Below are 20,200 nucleotides of genomic sequence, written 5' to 3'. Positions count from 1 at the left end.
ACACGTTTTTCAGGTGTAGCAATTTTTCAACCTTGGCTGAGTTTTTTTTTTTAATTCTATTACTGCCACCATTACAAAAATGTGGCAGAGGAGTCTAGAAAAAAACCAAGCCTCTGTACTGTTGATGTTGAGTCTAAAAAGGTCACGAAGAATCTAGATCATTCTGGTGGAAGGGTAGAGTAAGCTGAAGAATTACAAATGAGAGATGTTCCCTCTTTGGAGCCATCCAGGGGTACCACACCCTGGGAACAACTTCTCAGCTCCTCCTGTATGAGACTGTTGTATGTCCCAACCATTCATATTTTACAAATGCAGAGGTGGGGATATAATTGCACTTTAGCCACTAAAATGGACCCTTTACCTCTTGTTACAAATAACTCAGAGGCAGGCAAAATGATCAGTCAGAGCTATTAAAAAAACATCTAAAATTCAGGTTTGAAGACACCTTAAAATCAATTTGAGATATTTCACTCGTTAAATTTTCCAAAGGTTGTTAACCAGGTTGACGGAGTCCATCCATCATCTCTGTGACAATTAACAAAGCCAAAATGGAAGAAAAGGCTTTTGGGGGAACTTTTACAATATTTTGTTCAGTAGTCATAAGGGAAAGGTAATACATCTAATGGTTAAAACACAGTAGATAAAAATGATTTAGTGTAACAGAATAGTGTTGATCAGATTAATATATGAACTTAAAACAACAAAATTAAATCTTAAACCCATAAATACAGTAAAATACAATAAAATGCAGAGACCTTTATAAAATAATTGAGTCTGAAAAGGCTTAAAATTTTCACCTCCAGACTCTTTAAAGTTCCTTTATCTGTTCAGATTCCTTTTGTCAGAACTCTGGGACCTCCCATAGCAGAGAGCATTCCTTGCTGAGCATAGTATGAAGAAATCCCAAATTGGATGATCTTAGAGACTGGGCAGGCCCAAATGGCAAAGGGTTGTAGGGAGATGAATTTCTCTCCTGAATCTCAGGTAAGATAATTGAAAGAGGACCAGTGCACCCAGGAATGGTAGAAAGAAAAAACATCCTAAAACTGGAAGCTGTTTGAAATAGGCAAGGTACTGCCCTTTCATAGAGTGTGCCATGCTTGTAATATTACTTCCTGTTTGGAAGAGTAACCTTCCTTCTCCTTCCCTTCCTGAGGTAAAAAGCTAGGGAGCAATTTGTTTCCCTGCCATGTGGACAGGGAGTTAGGAGGCTAATTGTTGCCTAAGGAAAACACACCCTGGTTTTTACCAGCTGCCCGGAGATTGGCTCCAAGGAGATCATGAGGAGGTGCAGGAGCAGGAGCAGGCAGTATCAAGCAGGATCAACAGCAGTCAGGAATGCTGGCTCAAGCAGATGGTCAAGAGAAGCGGCTTATCCCTTCTCCACCAAGAGTTCCTGGCTAAGTCCCTCAAACTAAAACAGCTGGGCCTGTAAGGAGGGCAACCAGGCAAAAAGTAGGGAAAGAAAAAAAAAAACCCGGCAGGAGCAGGGCAGCAGCTCTGGTAGAGAATTTGGAGTTCTCTTGGGGGAAGGGGGGGTGGGAAGCCATTGTAGGAGAAATGTGGCTTTAAATTTTTTCTCTAGGCTATCTTAAATTGAGAATTCCTTCTCCAACTTCTGGTTGCCATCAATGTAAAAATCAAAATTAATCTCAAATAAAAATATTATATTTTAGGAGATATATTAATTATCATTAGAAGTCAAGGAGGGGGGCGGGGGAGAAGGGAGGCCGCCGCCGCTCGCGCTGGTTCCGCGCCGCCACTGTGGCCATGATGATCCACGGCTTCCAGAGCAGCCGCCAGGACTTCTCCTTCGGGCCCTGGAAGCTGATGGCGGCCAAGACGCACATCATGAAGTCAGCCGATGTGGAGAAATTAGCTGATGAGCTCCATATGCCATCTCTTCCTGAAATGATGTTTGGAGACAATGTTTTAAGAATCCAACATGTTTCTGGCTTTGGAATTGAGTTCAATGCAACAGATGCTTTAAAGTGTGTAAACAACTACCAAGGAGTGCTTAAGGTGGCATGTGCTGAAGAATGGCAAGAGAGCAGGACGGAGGGTGAGCACTCCAAAGAGATTTATTAGACCATATGACTGGACCTATACAACAGATTACAAAGGAACATTACTTGGCGAAGCTCTTAAGTTAAAGGTTGTGCCTACAACAGATCATATAGACACAGAGAAATTGAAAGCCAGAGAACAGATTAAATTTTTTGAAGAAGTTCTGTTGTTTGAAGATGAACTTCATGATCATGGAGTTTCAAGCTTAAGTGTGAAAATTAGAGTGATGCCTTCTAGCTTTTTCCTGTTACTGAGATTTTTCTTAAGAATTGATGGCGTGCTCATCAGGATGAATGACACAAGGCTCTACCATGAGGCTGACAAGACTTACATGTTAAGAGAATACACTTCAAGGGAGAGCAAAATAGCAAATTTAATGCATGTTCCACCAGCCCTCTTTACAGAGCCCAATGAAATATCACAATACCTACCTGTAAAGGAGGCAGTATGTGAGAAGCTGGAGTTTCCTGAAAGAATGGATCTTAACCTTGTGGCTACACAGGAAAATACATGCATGGAATCTAAATAAAATGTCATACAATATGAACTCTCTGTGGAACCCTCACTGGAGATGACTACTTTTGGGGAGGATTAAGGGAGGGCTATCTAATAAGACAATGAGCTGCCTTTCCTTGTGTCGAGATTTTCTGTAGCCTTAAAAGAAGGGATGAAAAGCTTGATGTAGGCAGGTTCCATGTAGCCTGCTGTTCATACCACCTGTCCATATGTAAAATTAATGGAAGATAGAGTTGAACCAAGGTTTTGAGTTGTTATAGAATGGGATCTTAGTAATAGATATTTATGTCCTAAAGAGTAATCAGAGGCAGTGGGCATGGAATTACCACAAATATTATTTTGCATGAAGAGTTTAATTAAGTGAACCAAATCTAGTAGTTCTTTTATAATTTTCAGAAGATTCCTGGGAAGTGAAAGATTGTACATTTTGATAGCTTTTCAGTTTTAGTTTTGCAGAAAAATACTGACAAAAGGCTCTGCTAGAAGAAGTGACTTGAATTCACAAGTTAATTTCATGTTTTATATTCACAGAATAAGTTTGTTTTCCCTTGAAAAACCATTGTGTTAAATGGTATTTTTAGGCAAAATGTTCATGATTAGAACCAAAAAATTATTTCTAGAATTTCAAGCTAGTTCATCTATTGAAAGAGTAATTAATAATGTTTCTCTCTAGGCTATAGTCCCTTACTGGCAGGTGTGCTGGTGTTACAACTAGTTTTTGGCTGTCATCTTGTAAAGGCAGGTGCCTTATTTTTGGTTCTGTTGATGTTTTTTGTGCTTCTACCTTATATGACACCTTAATGTGAATAAATATGCTGAAGTACCAGTACTGAGAAATTTTAGATATCAATCTATCTCTTGGATCTGGTATTAAGGAGAAATATTTTACAGATTAAGTCCTGAGCTAGATTTTTTTTTTCATAAGATATTGGGGGTTGGCATGGGGGATATGAAAATGAGGAGAAAATATTTTTAAAATAAAACATAGTTTTTATATTTAAATTTTCAGATTTCTAATATGACAGGGGAGAGAAGTAGGTAAAAAGGAATAAACTGAGGACCTATGGAAAAAAGACTGGATAGCTTTACAAAATTAAAAAAAAATATGGTCTTTTAAACATTTTATAAGGTTTTTTTTTGCCTGTCTACATAGTGCATGTAAAGCAGAAAATTATTATTATAGCATTGAGTAAGAGATATATTAAAATAAGTGGGTTCAAAAAACTTTCTGTTTTAGTTGAGTTGTTTGGTTCTTACCTTCCCTATTTTAAAATATAATATGCAGCTCCTCTGTTTTTGCCCTTTGGCAGGGTTTTAGAGTTGGTAGGGTATTAAGTTTGTGAAGATCTTAGTTGAAAGGATCTGCCAAAGAGTATACTTCTTAAAAAACTGTAATTAAACCTGGACCCTCTTAAGTTTCTCTCTTTACTTAGACGTTTATAATTTCACAGAATGGTGCTGTTGTGAACCACCCAGAAAGTGAATTTTATTAGCAAGTTTAAGCAAACTTTTAAGGAAATCATCCACCTTTTTCTGTATCACCTCAAGGCAGACATATGAAAGCAAAATTTAATCTGCTCTGAGAGAATGCATTGCATGTTTACCAGATAGCCATCTATTCCTCTATTAAAGTGTATGCTTTCTCTTTAGGCAGGAAAGTGTATACTGTATGTGACTGTCTGAATAAATATCTACTTTGTTTGCCATGTTATTTTTAATGGAAAAGATTGCTTAAGACAAGTTGCAAAATAGTAAACTCTTAACAACTGAAATGGATTGTCCATCAATTGGGATGCCCAATCTCTGCCTTCTCCTCCCCCCTTTTTTCTTTGTGGATGTATTGATGTCAGGCTCAGTCCTTTATTACCTGTTTTGAATATCTAATGAAAAGATATTGGAGGGAATAAAAACAATGGATTACATTTTGGGGAATGGCACTACATGTTTCCAAATACTTCATGACCAATCCACTACAATATTATTATATAAAATATTTATAAAACAACTTGTTATCCATTGTGATATGACACTTTATTTTGTATTATTTGTTCCAAATGTCCTCTTTTTTTTGTACATGAAGAATAAACAAGAAATTACTGGCCTAAAAAAAAAAAAGAAGTCAAGGAATAAAAAGGTAACAAAATAAAACCAACCATTTGCCCATGGCTAATCAGCCTCTTTAAAATCCCCACACTTACCAACACCATGCTTTCGACATCAAGCCAAAGAGGCTGAGACCTGGAACATCCACTAAATTTATCCCCTGTCTACAGGAAGTATGTAATGACAGGAAGTAATTGGGCTCCCAGGAAATGTAGTTCTTTTTTAGGGTAACATTTCCAATTACACACCTTACAGGATAACTTATATAGGTTACAAGATACAAAGGTATTTCCTTTCACATACAGGCTCTTATTTGACAATCAAGAAAATCTCATCACAAACACAAGTGTGTGTGGTCAGTGATAAATGGACAATACTCAGGTCATTCAGGGTTTGTTTACTTCCACGTGTACCAAATCACTTATTCCTAGTTAGCTATGAGTTACCTTGCATTCCATCCTGACGTAAAATTATCCTTACACCTCTTTGATGTTCCTTTGTTTCCTGATTTTCATCCTTAGGTTAATTAGATTCTAGCCTGCTGCCTATATAAGCTGTTTGACTTCCTGGAGGGACTGGGTCAGTTTCCTAAAAAATGCAGGAAGGAATTAATCTGCTTTATCTACTTCAATTTTATTATCTCACCTACTTCCCTTATTCAGACTACTTCAGTTGATGTACCTATTTAGGGATACAAATTTTCCCTTTAAGATATTATTTTAATTATATCCCTAAAATATCTTTATGTTGTCTCATTATTATTATTAATAATCTTTAATAAGATTTCTATCATTTCCATTACTTCTTTGACCAACCAGTTCTTTAGGATTTAGTTACCTCCAAAAGATTTATAATCCTTTCCTCAGCACCCCTTAATTTATATCATCTTTATTGCATTGTTATCAGTAAATAATATACTTAATATTTCTACTTTTACAGATTTGTTCATGATTTTTTATTTCCTAATACACAAGCAGTTTTTGTAAATTTGCCACACACAATTGAAAATATGCTCCTTTTGAACTCAGTACTATTTAAATACAGAGTTCTATCCTATCTAACTACATTAAAATTCTGTTCAAGCCTTAATTTTCCCTTTTCATCAATTCTTCTAGGTTTTTGTAGCTCTGAAAAGGATATACTGAGATCACACTTTATTTTAGTTTTGCCATAACTTATTGAAGTTTTCCTTTAATCATTTAGGTGCCATGTTATTAATTTCATTTTATGTTAAGTAGTGAAAATAACTCATTGTCTATGGTATTGTTCAGCAAAAGGGAGTTTCTCTATTTTTTTTTGATTGTCTGCTTTTGCTGTTTTCTTGTCTGAAATGATTATCATTATGCCAGATTATTTTTTAGTTCAACTGAAGCATAATGGATTTTGCTCCAACCCCTTATTTTAACTTTGCATGTGTCTGGATAGCACTGTTGGATTCTGCTTTCTATTCCATCTGCTTTCCACTTCCATCTCTCAGTATCAGTTTTGACTCATTATGTCTGTTCATCCCATTCTCTCAGACTTTTCCCCAGCTTTCCTCTCTACTCCACCTAAGGGGAAACTTTAGGGTTGTGACTTAATCTAATTTTAATTGGTCGCCAGGGAATATCCCAAATAAAATACCCAAGTCAGTTTGGAAATTTATGGTGGTTTAATTAATATTGAGGGAGGGAATTAAGGAGAAGAGAGAGGGAAAGAGTATAGGATTTCTCCCGCCTGGCCTGTGCCAGGGGGAGTTCAAAGACCTCTGCCACGAGGTCTTTTAGAAGATTATAGGCTTTCCTAAGAGGATAGTGTTTTGGAAGATAAAGAGAAAAGAATCAGCCTAAACTCCGAGAGAGCTCAGAGAAGATGCCTCACCTGAATTAGGTTACTAAGCTTCCCCAGTAGTGTATCAAGGACTCTCACCAACAAACCCAGACAATAGCTGCCGCCACGCCAAGATGCCAGGATGCTCTGCACGCTGCCACCAGAGCCACCTCTCCGCGAAAAGAGACCGAGAGAGGAAGTGATGTCAAATATATAGACTGTTTTTATATCATTTTCCTGCGTCTCACGTGTACCAATGGTAGCTTAAGCTTGACTTAGGACAGCCTGGGGTCTATCAGTTGTTTCTGATTTGTCATTTGCTAGCACATGTCTGTCATAGGCCATCCTTCTCAATACTTAATCCTTAAGTAGGGGTGTAGACATTCCTGTTTTTTTAGACTAAGCAGGGTGGAGTAAATGTAAAGTTCACACCCATCTTCATTTTGCTCTTTCCTCTCCTTTTTTCCTTTTTACCCACCTCTTCATGATCCTACTCTCTGGGCCTAGAGTATATTTTGATTATGAGTAATCCCTCCATGAATCTTCCTGCCCTGTTAGTCTTTCAATTATTCTCTCCTTGCTCCCTTCTGTTTCCCTGTTGAGTTGAATAATCTGTTTCTACACCAAAATTGTTATGTGCATATTTGTTCTATCTTTCTTTGAGCAATTTAAATAAAGGTGAGGTTCAAGTAATGTCTGCCCCCTACATTTTTATAGACTTCTGATTGTATACCCTGTTATGAGATAAAATAAGGTTATTCTCTTTTATTAAAGCTTGTGTGTGTGTGTGTGTGTGTGTGTGTGTGTGTGTGTGTGTGTGCGTGCGTACACACATTTCCTTCCTTGTTCCTCTTTTAGGATCATCAAAACATAACAAAACCACTTATAGTCCTCTCTCTTATAAGATTCCCCCTATGAGTTCTGGCAATGATTGGGGTCTGATAGGATCCTTGGACATATTCGAATATAAACAGTTCATCCTTTAGTCCATTCTGATTGCTTACTCATATTTACCTTTTCATAAGTCTCTTGAATCTTGAGTATTTCAAAGTTTCTTTTCATTTCTAGTCTTTTTTGTAAACCTTAAAATTTCTTAGACTTATGAATGTTGGAAATTTCACCATTGGAAAATTTCATACTTGGAAAAGATTTCCTACTGATAGTAAGAACTCTATTGGAATGTGAAACCCCTTGGCATGGGAGGATCCTTCTCTCTACTTAAGACTACTTTAGGACAGAAACCTTTTGCTAAACAATGGAAAGGGCTTTGACCTACGCTTAAGCATAGAACAGGAAGTTCTTTGAGTCATGATTGATTTTAGAATTGATACAATAGAGATACTTGGAATGACAGAACCAGGTCTTGGAACTTACAATCTCCACCCTACTCAGTCCAACAGGATTTAGGAAGGGCTGTAGCATAGATCAAGATTTAATTATTTGAGAATATGACCTACAACAGACATGTGCAAAGGAAACAGACCTCTGGGAGGTCCTGGGTTAAGCTAGAGCCACCATTGGCACAGGGAAGACATCGACAGTGATTGGTAGATGTGAGAACTGAGGGGAGGGGACTTAGATGGTTTCCTTAAAGATAGTGGGGGCTGAAGAGAGTTTTCTGCTCGGAGGAGGTTTTGCTCTGAGAGGTTTTGCTCTGAAGAAGGCTGAGAGGAGAGAGGTCCTGGAGGGAGAGCTCCTGGAGAGGTCTTGAAGGAGGCTGTGGAAGGAGAACTCAGGAGGAGAGTTCTCTGAAAACATTTCTTGAAAGGAGGCTCTCTTGAAGGTGGAGCCTGAGGTTGGCATGAGAAGCCTTACCTAGAGAGATCTTGGGTGAGTGATAAAACCAACTGACTGATTTATTCATTCTTATTCCTTTCTTACTTTCTCTCTTTTTCTATTGATTAATCAGTGTATTATAAATTAAATTTCTCTATAAAACCCAGTTGGCTTGGGCATATTCATAAATTGGGAATATATTCCCTGGCGACCATCTTATATTTATATAAAACCAAGACACAGTAGAAAACATATTTCAGTGGTCATAATTGTTATATATTTCCCTTGCTCCCAAAACATTTTAATTATCACAGTTTATGGCTCCCACTCTCTTATCTACAACTATTTAACGCTCAAAACTATTTTAAATCTAACATTTTTCCCTTAGTAATTCTTAGATTTTAGATTTAGATTTAGATTTTAGATCTTAGATTCTTCTATTTCATTGAAGATCCACTTTTCCCTACTGTAGGATTATACTCAATTTAGTTTAGTTCAGTTGTTCTTGATTTCAAACCTTTATCCTTTGTTGTTTGAAAAGGAGAGAGGAAGGAAGACAACAATTCAGAAGAAAAGGAAGACAAACAAGATGGGCCTGGGGAACAGAGTGAATAGTTGGAGAATGGTTGATGGTTTTTGATGATGGCCTGAACCAGAGTGGTGGTAGTGTCTGAGTAGAGAAGGGGATAGATAGGAGAAATGTTATGAAGGTAGAAGCAGCAGGACTTGGCAGCTGGTTGAAGATACTGGGTGACAATGTGCTTAAAGATGACGTTTAGCTTGTACACCTGGGGGACAAGAAAGATGGTGGTGCTCCCAAAAGAAATAAGGAGGTTAGGAAGGGGGGAGGGTTTGGGTATGAACTGCCTCTTAGTTCTGTCTGCTGAGAAGTACCATCAGTGGTGCAGTACTGAAGTCACATTGGAGTGTGTCCTTTCAGAAGACTAGAGAAAGTCCAGCCCTGAAATCTGAGAATAGACTTCCTGGGGAAGGTGGAAAAGGCACAGAGCCAGTCATCCAATTATATATCTGGACCAGATAATCTACAAATTATCTTCTAGCCCTATCAATCTGTGAGTCAGCCTATCCAGTTCAAACTGTCAGAACATCCATTCTTTATGTTGAGTTGATGGTGGCCTCCCTGCATTTTCCATCTCTTTGTCCCAGTTCTTCTTTTTAGAGTTATTTCAGAGAGGTACACTCTTATTTGTAAAGAGGCACTATGGACTGGTGGAAAGGGTTTTGAAGCACAAAACCTTGTGTCATAATTCAGGGTTGACACTTTACTAGGAGGGTGTTCTTGAGAAGGGCACTAAAGCAGTCTGAGCTAAATTCAGTTTTCTCTTTCAGAAATGTCCTAGCCAACTTGACTTCTCCATGTGGTAGCTAAGGAAATTGAGGCTAGGGAGGTATAATCCCATAACAAGCTTCAAAGCAGATTTTCAACACAGTTCTTCCTGAAGTCACTGCAAACACTCAAGAATTCCTTGGGGCACATTGATTTTAAGTAACTTCTATCTCACAAAGCTAGGTAGGGCTATTTCTAGGCCTGTCTGTCACCAAGCCCATCCTTCCCTCCAGGACACACCATGGCCATCACATAATAATGGTAGCAATAATTATATTTATTTAGCACTTAAAGGATTGTGAAAGGTCTTTATTTCTACAAATCTATGGTTGTTATTTTTGCCAAGAAATTCTTTAATAGGGATATAAGTAAAAACTATATACAGTAGGGGATACAGAGGACATTTACTTTTTTTTCTTTCTTTCAGTTTGGGAAATTAGACTTGAAACTAAAGAATCAACTTCACATTTGAGACTTTCAATGCAAGAATCATCTGAAGAAAGATTCCAAAGGGAAAATCCCTGTGACTCCAACTGGGGAGAAGCCTGGGAATGTGGTGCTAGTTTAGAGAGGCAGCAGGATAGTGAGAAGAATGTCCCTAAATATGGTACACACAGAGAGGGCAAGTATAATGAATGTGGGAAGTCCTTCAGTTGCATGTCACATCTCATGGAGTATAAGCCAGTTCATGCTGGAGGGAAATATGAGTATAAGGAATATGGGAAGGCCTTCTCCAAGAATTCACAGCTTATTGAACATAAAAAAATTCAAAGCACAGAGAAGCATTGTGAATGTAAAATATGTGGGAAGTCCTTCTGCCAATGTGCAGAGCTTGACCAACATCAGATGATTCATAATAGAGAAAAAACATGCAACAACTATGAAAAAGGCTTCCAGCAGAGCTCAGCACTTATTCAACATCAAACTGTTCATTCTGGAGAGAAACCTTATAAATACAGTGAATCTGAGAAAATTTTCAGTACACAATTTATAAGACATCAACAAATTCATACTGGGGAAAAGCCTTATGAATGTATTGACTGTGGGAAGTCCTTCCATCATAGAACAGGACTTATTGAACATCAGAGAATTCATAGTGGGGAGAGAGCTTATGAATGTTATGAATGTGGGAAAGCCTTCTGCCAGAAACCAGGTCTTATTCAACATCAGAGAATTCATACTGGAGAGAAACCTTATGAGTGTAAGGAATGTGGAAAGGCTTTCTGTAGGAATTCACAGCTTACTGAACATAAGAGAATTCATACTGGAGAGAAACCTTATGAATGCAGCGAATGTGGGAAGGTTTTCCGACAACGCTCAAAGCTTACTAGACATCAGATAATTCATACTAGAGAGAAAATTTACATATGTAGTGACTGTGGGAAAGCCTTCCACCAGAGTTCAGCACTTATTCAGCATCGGACAATTCATACTGGAGAAAAACCTTATGAATGTAATGAATGTGGAAAGGCCTTTAGCCTAAGCACACGATTATTTATACATCAGCGAATTCATACTGGAGAGAAACCTTATGAATGTGTCAACTGTGGGAAGGCCTTCCATCATAGAACAGGACTTACTGAACATCAGAGAATTCATACTGGAGAGAGAGCTTATGAATGTTATGAATGTGGTAAAGCCTTTTGCCAGAGAGCAGGACTTACTCAACATCAGAGGATTCATACTAGAGAGAAACCTTATGAGTGTAAGGAATGTGGGAAGACTTTTTGCCAGAGAATAGGACTTACTCAACATGAAAGAATTCATACTGGAGAGAAACCTTATGAATGTAATGAATGTGGGAAGGCCTTCCGAGTGAGAACACAGCTTACTCAGCATCAGATTATTCATACTGGAGAGAAACCTTATGAATGTAATGAATGTGGAAAAACTTTCTGCCAGAGCTCACAACTCACTAGACATCAGATAATTCATACTGGAGAGAAACCATATGAATGCAATGAATGTGGGAAGGCCTTCCGCCGAACTGCAGGGCTTAATCGACATCAGACAATTCATACAGGAGAAAAGCCTTTTGAGTGTAAAGAATGTGGGAAGGCCTTCCGCCTGAGTACAGCACTTACAGAACATCAGAGAATTCATACTGGAGAGAAGCCTTTTGAATGTAATGAATGTGGAAAGGCCTTCCGTCTGAGCATAGGACTTACTGAACATCAGAGAAATCATACTGGAGAGAAACCATATGAATGCATTGATTGTGGGAAGGCCTTTAGCCAAAGTACACAGCTTAATCGACATCAGAGAATTCATACTGGAGAAAAACCATATGAATGTAATGAATGTGGGAAGGCCTTTGGCCAAAAATCACATCTTACTCAACATCAGACAGTTCATACGGGAGAGAAGCCTTATGAATGTAATGACTGTGGAAAAGCCTTTAGTCGAAGCACAGGTCTTACTGGACATCTGAGAATTCACACTGGAGAGAAACCTTATGAATGCAATGAATGTGGGAAGACCTTCCGCCTAAAGACAGGACTTGCAGAACATCAGCGAATTCATACTGGAGAGAAACCTTATCAGTGTAATGAATGTGGGAATAACTTTCGCCTGAGCAAACAGCTTACTCAGCACTACAGAATTCATACTGGAGAGATACCTTATGAAGGTAAAGACTTACGAAGGTAGTAAATGTATGATTTTCAACCTTAAGTACCCACTTTACCAAAAACTAATGATTTCAAACAAGAGAAATCTTGTAGAGGAACCAAATTCTATTTCCCTCAGAGAAATTTCCAAACTTAAAGATTCCTACTTTTAAGAAATATCACAATCTAATGAGCTCATGCTTCTTTTCCTTAGTCACAGAAGAAGGGTTATTCCTGCTTCCTGATAATGCTATTCCTTTTTAAGAGTCTTAGATCTTATGTCTCTCCCTCACACTCCATGTCCAGTCAGTCAACAGGTCTTGTCAGTTCTACTTTCATTACCTGTTTTATGTTGTCCCCTTCCACTCAAGTCATTTGACTACTTAGTTCCAGGACTCCTCATTTGTCCACAAGTCCTATGGAATAATCTCTCAGTTGGTTCCCTGTTTCCAGTACCTCCTTGGACCCATCTGTACACCACAAATTGTGCTGCTAAAATGATCCCTTAGAGTAAGAGTCTGGTCCTGACACAAGTCTGTTCATGGGTCTTCAGTAACTTCTTGTTCCCTCCTAGGCGAAATAATTTCTTTTTGGGACCCTTAAAGCCCCATCCTGTCTTTCTAGATTAACTTCATATTTGTTCCCCTTTACATACTCTATATTCCAACTGCATTGGCCTCCTTTCTCTTCCATGAAGATAAGATCCCATCACCTTCCTTTGTGCCTTTGCACAAACTATATCTCCTATTCCTGGAAGGTTCTCCTTCCTCAGCCTCCTGGAATCCAAATCTTCTATCAAGGCAAACTCTGGCTTCTATACTCAGCTTTTCTTAGTCATCTCAGTTTTATTTCCATGTTTTGTGCCAAATCTCCCTACCATACCCCAACCACATGGTACATATTTTGTACTTGTGTGCCTGGTGCCTCCGATCAGAATTTAATTGATCTTGACAAAATCCAAGAATGTATTAGAAGTAGCCATCTTGTTTTACTATGAAATGACACAGTGTTTGGTATCATATAATTTATTGTTACCCAATAAGAACTGCTAAAGTTGACCCTATATTTAGCCACCAGATCTATCCAATGGCCTCTACCCTTGAATCCTTCCTCATCCTATTATTGCTTCTCATGTCCTGTTAATCCTGAGACTGATCCTTAGGGTACCCCAGTGCTCCTGGAGAAAGTCACACTACTTTGTCAAGTGGGTCCCTACTATGTTCTCTGATCTCAGTTGGGCCTTCACTGCTTCCCACTCATACTTCTAGTCATCCCAGGTTGACTCTATTCTTGCTGTCTGTTCCAAATTTATTCACCTTTCACTCTAGCTCAGCCAAGAATCTTGTTGGCTCCTTTACTATGAAAAAAATAGAGGCTGTGTATTATGACTGTCCTCATCTCTCCAGTTTCACCTCCTAAAACTGCTTCTTGTCATCCAACATTCCTCCTCTGCTCTAGTCTCTGATGAACAGATGGCAATTCTCCTTGTCAGGGCCCACTTCAATCAATAAACATTTATTAAACGCCTACCATCTGCCAGTACAATGCTAAGTGCTGAGTTACAAAAAGAGGTAAGACAGTCCCTGTCCTCAAGGAACTTGCAGTCTAATGAGGGAGACAACAGGAAGCGAATTTATGCAAAGCAAGCTGTAGATAGGTTAAATAGGAAATAAAAAACAGAGAAGGCACTAGAATTAAGAAAAGTTAAGAGTCTTTTATCTGATGCTTTCCCATCTCTTCAGGGAAACTGCTGCTTTTCAAGGATATCTTATTTCTTATCTTCAGTTTGCCATCGTAACTTCTTTTACCCTGCTGCTTGCAAACAATCCCAGGTCTCATCCTACCTTGAGCCAGCCATTACCTTATGTCTTTCTTCCCTTGTACAGCCAAATTCCCAGGAAAACATGCCTCTTGCCCATTGTCTCCAATTCCTGCCCCCCCCACTCATTTCTTTGTAGCTCTTTGTAGATCCTTCTCCCTTTTGATCCTTCCATTTTCCTGAAAGCTCTTTCTTCAGGGTTCCCTACCAGTGATATCTCTATAATAGTGATAGTAATGATAACCACTGGCCTTTCTATACCACTTCAAAGAATATCAGTCATCTAATGTGATGCTTACAACCAGCCTGTGAAGCTGGAACATCCCCATTTTACCAAGGAGGAAACCAAGGAGTCGCGATTGAGAAGCTTGCTGCCTGACCCAGGGGCATGTAGCCAAAGGTCATATGGCTCATAATGGCCCTCTTTGCTTCCAGCTCCAGTTCATTGTCCACACAGATGTCCAAATCTTCATAGTGCACAGACCTGACCATAATAGGCCCTTGCTCAGGAATCTTGAGTGGTTCCCAGTCACCTCCAAGACAAGTCAAGTAGTCTAACCTAGCATTTAAAGCCTTCCACAGTGTGACTGATAGCAGCTGGCCTTTCAGATTTACTTTTCATTTATATTAGAGGGTTCAGAGGTTTACTTGGAAGCAGGAGAGGTTATCAACCTTACCTCCATTTCCCCAATATTTAATAACAAATGTTTGATTCTGTGACCAGTCTGTAGCCCAGAATAAAGATGAAATATGGTTTATTCACAGACATACATTTCTGAAGCCATAGACAATGGAATGAAATCTAGGACCCAATGGGCTGACATTCAAGGCTCCTAATTAGGGTTCTTTACCCTTGCAACTGAGGGAACATTTTGGGAGGCATTGTGTTCTCTAGCATCAGGCAAGTTGCTGAGTCTACTGATATGTGTCAATAGCTGGAGTGTAGATCCAAGTAGAAAGCAGAAGTCCAAAGATAATAATGTTAGTAGTAATAATTATAACTAACATAGAGTGCTCAAGGTTGGCACGGTACTTTTCAGATGTTAGGTGATCCTTACAACAACCCTGGGAGCTAGGTGCTATTATCCCCATCTAACAGAGACACAATTAGTGATTGGCAGGATTAGCACTAAAATCTTCTTGATTTGAAGTCCAACAGTATTCATTGTACCATCATCATGTCCTCTGCAGGCTGGATGAACAAACCTTCTGTGCCTTTAACCATGTCACTAATAAATGTTAACTCAGGACCAGGCCCAGCTCTTGGGGATACTCCATCATGGACTTCTTGTTGACACTGAACCATCAGCATCTACTCTTTTAGTCCCATCATCTAACCAGTTATGAATTTGTCTGATTGTATGATCATCCAGTCCAGATTTCTCCCATTATCTTCACTAGAATAATGTGATATAACTTATCAGAAACTTTGCTAGTATCTGGGTAGAACTCACACACATCCTTTCCCTCATCTCTTAGCTTGGCCATCCTGTCAGAAGGGAGATGAAGGTACTCTCTCAGGCTTAATTTTTTCTTAGTGAAGCCACACTGGCTTCCCCTTCTAGATATCTGCCATCATCTCGTTAACAATCCTGACTTTTAGATGACAAGCTCCATCCTCTTCCTATCTTTGGAAATCATCTCTAGTCTTCCAGTCCTGCAATCTTTCTGATGCTGGTGACAGTGACTGTTCAGTGACATTCTCCAGCTCAGTGTTCCACTAGTAGTTCCTTTAGTCCCTCTAGTCTCAGTAAAGGGTCATTTTTGTTGCTAAAGAAAAGAGGAGCCGAGCAGGTCTCCCTTCTCATGGCTGGCAGCTACTCTCATCCTCTCCATATCCCAGGTAAAGGTTTAGGCCCTCTTGGTTCTTTTTTTTCTCCTGAGAAAACTTTCCAGAGAAGAATCCAAACACTTTTTGCCATCATCTGCATCCCTCTGGCCTCAGGTCTTTCTAGATGGTAGCATTCCTGGTGCCAACTGTCTTACAGTCTAGCATTCATCATCTCTTACCTGGCCTTGCTTCCATTTTCTCTTCATTTCTCTGCAAAATTTACATTGTTTGGAATTTCATTCTTGAGCACCTCTTATCCCTCCTGGGCCAATTGTTTTACTCTGTGGGGTCTCCCTGTTGTTTCTTTGAACTCATTAAAATCTGCTTTCCCCATTTCCTTCCATTTGATCATAAATGCCAGGACAGAGTGGGCTTTTCCTCTCCCCCTGCCCAGGCTTCCACCATTTCCACCCCAACAACCAGTTACTACTTGTTAATGAACGTCAGGTACAAAATAGAATGCCCCCTTGGTGCTTCCTCTACCTTCTGCAGTATGGAAATGTTGAGGCAAGCCAAGATGTCATTAGCTGCTTTGCTCTTGATACAGAGACGGAGGGGAGAGAGAACTCCAGCAGCTCCCCAGGTATTAGAAGACACCCTCCCCCACCCCCGCTGCTTCTGATTGGGCTGGGCTTGGTATCTGTTCCCAAACCCTTTGTCCATCCCTTCCGTCTTTCCAGGCAGGACACGAGGTACACCATGGACAAAATCACTTCTATTTCTTCCTCCATTGATTTCTGATATTCTCTGCAATGCTTCCCTGCTCTGGTTCCTGATTTCTTCACACAAGTTCTGCCCTCTCCCTTTACCTGTCCCAATTTTTTGTAAATCGGGTAAACAAACACCTCTCCAGAGCTGTGGTGCACCCATTGTTTTGGGCTTACTGAGTCTCAGATAGACCCCTGAGGTCAAATTTGTCCCCTTGCATTAAGACCTGTTGTTGCCCTGTTTGTGGCCTAAACTGTGGGCATTTGTATATAGATACTTGAGGTTACAAGTTTTACTCCTGGATCCTTCCTTGAGTTTTTTTTCCTCTGAATTTCTTCGTGTCTGAAGCAGTTATTCTTCCTCCTTTCAGGCTATAGCACAGGCAGCTTTCTCTCTCTGCTACCCCGATCTATAAATGTGTGTGTATGTGTCTATAACCAGATGTTGGAGAAGCTCTCTGGTGGCTAACAGGAGTTCCCCTGGGCTTGTTCTCTTGAGCCTCTGCAGGGCCATAATTCCATTGCTGAAAGCTAAGGCCCTCACCTTTCCTAAGAGGTTGGGGAAGAGCCTGACAGGTGATGACATCGCGTGGCCCATGAGAAGTGAGGCGGGCTGTACCCCAAACTCCTGCAGCCCCAGCGACCTGTCAGCTTCTACTGTGTGCAGCATGCTGAAATACCCCACCAGGAAAAAGGGCAGAGATGCCAAGGGGGCGTCACCAGTCTGCAGAGTGGTCACGAGGGCCCTCGGTCATGGGAGCATCTGGAGACCAAGCCTGGCAGAAGCCGCCAAGATCAGTTGCCATGGAATGAGGCCAGCCCCAAGGCCCAGAGGAGTGTCTGGGGAGAGCCTCTCCTTACTGAACTGGCATGTCCAAGACAGGGACTTTATTCCCAGCCCAAGAACAGGATGACTTTACCCAGTGCTTATCTTTCTCTATAAAGCTTATTATCTCCCCTTTAAAATCATTATTAAGATCCAGCTCTGGTTAACTTTCGCATTAATGGCCTGTATGTATGTATTTCATTTGCTGAAAAGCAGGTGGGAGGGAAGGAGGAAGTGAATGGCCAGCTTGAAGGAGGACTGTGGGAGCTGCTCACCTCCTGGTGGCTGAGATCAGAAAGTCCTCAGAGGGACGGGTCTGATCCTGAACCTACCAGCCAAAAGCTCAAGATGAACAAAAAGATTTGACTGAGGCAGGTAATCTGGTTGTCGGGGAAATCTGGGACGAACCCCTCAGAGTTAAGGGTGGGGGCCAGGAAGGGGGAGCAACTCATTTTCCTAAATGATCACTCTCCAAACGATACACGACTCGAAGCATAACACCAGCAGATGTTAGAAGGGAGCACTTACCTGGGCATTTAAAAAAAAACTTTTCAACTATTTCCCTAATTTGGGAATCTTAAATGTTATTTTAATCTTTTCTCCCTGCTGTTCTTGAGATGAATTTTGCAGCACTGCTACTATAAACATTGATGAGATCTTTGCTATGATCTTTTTTCCCTTTTTAAATAATTTTTACTGTTCCTGTTTTATTTGGATGCTTTAATTTTGGAGTTTAATAAACTTTTTTTTTTCAAGAATGTTCCTTTCTCTGAAATGTTTCCATTTAATCTTGTTTCAGATCCTATTTTTACTTGTTTTAGGTTGGTTTGTTTTTCTCAAATTTTGTTTTCTAGTTTCCTATATGTAATGAAGTGGAGCACTTCATGCAACGACCCAGACACCCAAGAGTTCAAATTTAAGGAGCCTTCATTACCGACTGGCCAGGGCACCCTCTGCGTGAGAGTCACCCCGAACAGAGGTTGCCTACAGAATTTATAGAAGCACAGATTGAAGGGAGCCTTCCAGAGACGTCCATGCCAAAGGAAGGGAAAACAATGCATGGCACAGATTTCCTGATAGGGGTTGTGCAGAAGCAAGCAAGCAATATGTCACAGAAGCAGATGCTCAGCCATTAGCATTACTGCAGGATGGGGTGCACTTCCTTACTACTGTGGAGTTATTTCCTTCTCCCACAAATTTGACCGTGAGGTATAGTAAGCTCAAGCCTTGAAGGCTTCCTGGAGGCTTACAGGTGTCCCGGTCTCCCAGAACTATAGGTCTTTGTCTGCTCCAGTAGTTGCCATCATCATACTTCATCTGCTGCTACATCCTTTTTATCTGTGACGCTAAATATGATTTAGTTGCCTGTCTTGGAGCAAATGGAATTCTGCCTCTGCTGTGAACTTGCATATTTGCTTCACTGTTCATTGCTAAGAGTCAATTATTGTGTTACTTGGTGTAATATTTCGTGTCACTTATTTTTCTGCCACAGTCTTGTGGAGTACAGCCACTGTAGGTCAATCTCTTGACCAAGTGGGATGTCAGTTGTCAGGAAACACATATTAAGCATCAACTGTGCCAGGCCGCATGCTAAGTGCCAGCGATACAAATTGGAAAAAAGAAAGACGGGCCCTGGCCCTCCAGGAGAAAGTCAGAGGATCTCCTGATGGTAGAATTGGATGTGGAGGATGAAAATGAGAATGCTCTGAAGGCACTGAAAAGACGCACATGACCCAAGTATTCCCTTCTCTTGGGCCTTTACCCCGCACTGGAGAGATTGGCTAGTTATTCTTAAAAGGCCTTGAAGCCCTCCCAATGGTCCAGGAGGTAAAAAATGGAACCATCTACCCAGCTTCTCAGTCACCGAATAGCTCAAGACCAGCCTGGGAAACCTTGCTGCCCTCAGGCGAAAGGAGTCACCACCTTACCCTACTGGCCAGATGGATTTCTAGATGGATGGAAGGGAAGGGAGCCTGCCCCTGTCCAAGCCTGCATGGCTGTGGATAGGTTTTAACTGTTAATTGATGAATGTCTCACTTTCTCCCATTACTGAATCTGAACTACCTGACCAGCTTGACTCCGGCATGGCCTATCCCAAGAGATCGAAGGATTGAGACAACCCCTGCCACAGGCAGAGCCAGGGAAAATTCTGTTCTTTGTATTACCAGATCCACCAATTCATTTATAAATATCAGCTGTATTGATTGACATAGATGATACCCAACGCTTTCCCAGAGTTGGGCCAAGAAAATGGAGGCCATGACGGCCAAAGGGGCCCAACAGAGGGTGGCATGGAGCGTTCACCTATGAACTAAGGCTGCCACATCCAAAAGGAGCTGTTTGCCAACAGACCAGTAAGCCTCTATTAAGCACCTATTGTATGCCAGTCTGTGTATTAAGCACCAAACTTTGGGGATATATAGAAAGACAAAAGACTGCTTCTGCCTTCGAGGAACTCCCAGTCTAGTGAGAGGGAGAATATACAAACCACTCTGTACAGACAAGCTATATACTGTACAAAGTAAACTGGAAATAATCAATGGAATAATCCCCAGAATTATGGGGTTTCTAATAAAGGTGGGATTTTAATTTGGGACTTAAAGGAAACCAGGGAGGTCAGTAATCAGTACTGAGGAGGAAGAGTGTCCCAGGAATGGAGAAGAGCCAGAAAACAAATGCAGAGCCTAGAGATGGAATATCTTCTTGGAAAAGTAGCAAGTAGCTATTGTCACTAGATTGAAAAACAAGTTGGAGAGGAAGAGTGAGTGGAGAGAGATCATGTACAAGAA

General features: G+C 40.4%; 1 protein-coding gene and 1 pseudogene across 4 annotated transcripts in view; both read left to right on the top strand.

Moving 5' to 3' along the window:
* Positions 1-18,171, top strand: part of LOC100015163 (zinc finger protein 345-like) — a 31,193-nt gene extending 13,022 nt beyond the window's left edge. For 3 of the 4 annotated variants that reach the window (XM_056821220.1, XM_056821218.1, XM_016432833.2), the window contains one exon: positions 10,047-18,171. In XM_056821220.1, the coding sequence (XP_056677198.1) occupies positions 10,047-12,268 (2,222 nt within the window). In that variant the 3' untranslated portion in view covers positions 12,269-18,171. The remainder of the gene's footprint in view (positions 1-10,046) is intronic. The other variant, XM_056821219.1, reaches the window with a different exon arrangement.
* LOC130458152 (TIP41-like protein) lies at positions 1,699-2,614 on the top strand (annotated as a pseudogene).
* Positions 18,172-20,200: the final 2,029 nt, after the last annotated feature.

This window comes from Monodelphis domestica, chromosome 3 (genome assembly GCF_027887165.1).
Source record: "Monodelphis domestica isolate mMonDom1 chromosome 3, mMonDom1.pri, whole genome shotgun sequence".
NCBI lineage: Eukaryota > Metazoa > Chordata > Mammalia > Didelphimorphia > Didelphidae > Monodelphis > Monodelphis domestica.
The sequence above is the reverse complement of the archived record's forward strand: the minus strand, read 5'-3'. Positions and strand labels throughout refer to the sequence as shown.